Source organism: Sinocyclocheilus grahami, unplaced genomic scaffold (genome assembly GCF_001515645.1).
Source record: "Sinocyclocheilus grahami isolate Dianchi unplaced genomic scaffold, SAMN03320097.WGS_v1.1 scaffold19177.1, whole genome shotgun sequence".
In the NCBI taxonomy this organism is placed as follows: Eukaryota; Metazoa; Chordata; class Actinopteri; order Cypriniformes; family Cyprinidae; genus Sinocyclocheilus; species Sinocyclocheilus grahami.
The window spans coordinates 1-3,518 of record NW_015517482.1 but is presented as its reverse complement, the minus strand read 5'-3'; the positions used below and the strand labels follow the sequence as shown (position 1 = coordinate 3,518).

At 33.6% G+C, this 3,518-nt stretch overlaps 1 protein-coding gene across 1 annotated transcript; it reads right to left on the bottom strand.

Annotated features, from left to right (window-relative positions):
* Positions 1 to 2,585: 2,585 nt before the first annotated feature.
* LOC107579686 (C-type lectin domain family 4 member F-like) lies at positions 2,586 to 3,432 on the bottom strand. Its single transcript, XM_016265486.1, has 3 exons — positions 3,292 to 3,432; positions 2,969 to 3,081; positions 2,586 to 2,762 (listed from the first exon to the last, which is right to left on the bottom strand). Exons 1-3 carry the CDS (start codon positions 3,418 to 3,420, stop codon positions 2,597 to 2,599), a joined length of 408 nt encoding a protein of 135 aa, XP_016120972.1. The 5' UTR covers positions 3,421 to 3,432; the 3' UTR covers positions 2,586 to 2,596.
* Between the last annotated feature and the right edge of the window lie 86 nt (positions 3,433 to 3,518).

Here is a 3,518-nt window from a genome sequence, read left to right as displayed (position 1 = left end):
CTTTCTGTTAAAGGCTTGTTCTTTACATATATCTTCAGAAATGTATGGGGAAAATATGATTTATGATATGATATAATCAAGTTTCTTATTAACTAGGATTATTTGGCTATGCTTTGAGAAAATGCTATCACTCCACTCACATACTTTATTCTGGACACATACAAAACATACAGAAAATGATGGGTTGTTTCAACCCAACTTTGGGTCAAATATATTTGACCCAAAGTTGGGTTGAAACGACCCAGCATTTTTTAGAGTGTAGATTTCACATTTTCCTTATGTTTTACATCAAGCTAATAATTATTTCTAGCAGATAACTGCTCAGAACTGCATGGCTGCTATAGCTGCAATGTAACGATATTCCTAAAACATTCCAGTGAGTGATTATTCTTAAACTTCTGCAATTAATTTGGCCTTAAGTGCTTAATGCACAGACTTTGTTTAGTAGATCATATTAGTCTTTTTTGCTCTCTACTTTTGTACTTCATAAGAAATTTAACATTTAACATTGAATCTTCATTTTTCAAAATATAACAGCAATGATATTCAAATGTTAAACTGCTATTAATAATTTTTTACATGCATATTTTAAGTGACGTGACATGTGACATGTGGCCAAGTATGGTGACCCATACTCGGAGTTAGTGCTCTGCATTTATCCCATCCAAAGTGCACACACACAGCAGTGAACACACACACACTGTGAACACACAGCCGGAGCAGTAGGCAAAATTTAACATTTAACATTGACTTATTAGAATCTTCAGTATTCAAAATATAACAGCAATGATATTCAAATGTTAAACTGCTATTAATAATTTTTTTACATGCATATTTTAAGTGACGTGACATGTGACATGTGGCCAAGTATGGTGACCCATACTCGGAGTTAGTGCTCTGCATTTATCCCATCCAAAGTGCACACACACAGCAGTGAACACACACACACTGTGAACACACAGCCGGAGCAGTAGGCAGCCATTTTTTTTGCTGCGGCGCCCGGGGAGCAGTTGGGGGTTCGGCGCCATGCTCAAGGGCACCTCAGTCGTGGTATTGAAGGGGATTGGTCTTGTCCTCCTTGCATTTATACTGTACAGTGATTGCTCTGATTCTTGCATGCATCAGACTTGTTTTCTTGCTTACAAGTTTAATATTCTTAGAATTATTCTTTTCGTGTACAGGTTACTGAGCATAAAATAACAGCACTTTCGGTTTGTTTTTTTGTGCTTGACATACAGGTTTTCTGCATTTAGTAACTGATTCCTTTATACTTGATATTTTAGTGCTTAAAGCTCAAAAGTTATTTATTTCCTTTTACATTCAGTCATTGATATAAGTGTTTGTATAAGGCAAAAATTTCACTCACTTATATTATCTTATGAAATATAACAGTATAACTTCAGTTCTGCTTTGTTAATTGAATGGATATTAAGAAACTTTTAGGCTTTTATATATCAAAATGAATGCAATACAATACAATACAATTCCTGCTGTGTTTTCAAAGGCTAAATGCTAAGTTACTGCAAGTTAGGTACTTTTACTTGTTTTTCAATGTCCTATTATTGATAATGTGTGAGTGTATGTTTTGATATTAATTACAATTACTGTTCTTGAATGGCCCAGCCAGAGCCCTGACTTAAACCCAATTGAGCATCTCTGGAGAGACCTAAAAATGGCTGTCCACCAACATTTACCATCCAACCTGACAGAACTGGAGAGGGTCTGCAAGGAGGAATGGCAGAGGATCCCCAAATCCAGGTGTGAAAAACTTGTTGCATCTTTCCCAAAAAGACTCATGGCTGTATTAGATCAAAAGTGTGCTTCTACTAAATACTGAGCAAAGGGTCTGAATACTTAGGACCATGTGATATTTCAGTTTTTCTTTTTTAATAAATCTGCAAAAATGTCAACAATTCTGTGTTTTTCTGTCAATATGGGGTGCTGTGTGTACATTAATGAGGAAAAAAATTTACTTAAATGATTTTAGCAAATGGCTGCAATATAACAAATAGTGAAACATTTAAGGGGGTCTGAATACTTTCCGTACCCACTGTATATGTAGGTGACAAATAAAGAACCTGGAACCTTATGTGTTTATCATCAATAAATCCAATTGGTTTCAATCTCATACATTGTAACCAACTGAGTATTGCTTGATCCACAGCTAGCAATATTTTAACCATGTTTATACTTTTTAACTGAATAAATGTAATTTTCACAATGAATATGTTTGTGCTGGTTCTCAGCTATTTGAATTCATGCATTTCAAAAATGATGCCATGATTTGACTGACAAATATGCATCACATTAAGTTTATTAGTTTGTTAAAAATGTGTAAGTCAAATGGGCAGAAATTTTATATGCAATTCAAATATATGAATCTTACATTTAGGCCTAAATATTTTTTGAGTGCACAGCAGTTTCATAAAGGATACTTAAGCACTTAAATAAAAATCAAAATGACAGGATACATAATAACTGAGCTTCAGTTCAATCACTGGAGAAAAAATTCATTTTTAATCTGACATGAGTAAATAAATCCAAAAGAGCCTTGTTTTCTGTGCATATACATAATAACATCACTGATGGAGGTAAATTATTTCTTTTCACAGATAAACTTCCTCTTAGAATTGCAAGAACTATCAAACCAATTGTTTAAATAGTTGAAATTGTTGTTCACAAGTGCACAGTTTTCTCCAGTGAGATCCTCTTCTTTCCAGTTATCAGGTTCACTTATCTCAGAATCTCTCCCGTGCCAAAACCTTCAAAAGCAGAAACAGGCGATCAGATATAAAATAATATTCTTCCTTACAGTAATATTTTGTAGATTTTGTAAGCTTTTGTAAAATATTCCATTGTTGCAAATATTTTAATGTTTGAGTACCATGATAAATCATAATAATACACTTGATTAAAAAAAACAATATTTTAAATATATTGCTAAACAAATAATTGCAGTATTTCTTACAGTACTCCAGTTTCATTGAGAGTTTGGTTATTCACCCAAACCCAAAGTCCCTCAGTGTCCAGATCATTGAGACCAATCCAGTATGTATCTTTAATTTTAGAGGCCAGAAACAGCTAAAAGAGAAAAGGTACATTTTTCAAAATCTTCATAAGCTAAAAACACAGAATTTGTAATAATACACTTTTTTATGCTTGTGCATTTTGTTAAAAAACCACAACAACAACAACAGTGCAATTCTGTTTCTGAATATTGTGTTTTAACAGATTAAAAATACAAAGTTCTTTGAGTGCACAACCAACAGTGATTACTTAAAAATTTCCCACCTGTTCTGTTAGGCTGGTTATGGTGACCAGATCAGCTCCTTTTGAAACACAGAAAGCACGACTGCTTGACCAGTCCTTTTTATTAGAGCTGAAGAAGTACAACTTTCCATGAAAAGATACCAAGCTCATATCACAGTTCAAAGATTGAGCTGTAAATGCTGAAATAAAAGCATATGAAAATGTATCCATTCTTCAGACCATGACATACTTGAAATAGTACAGAAATG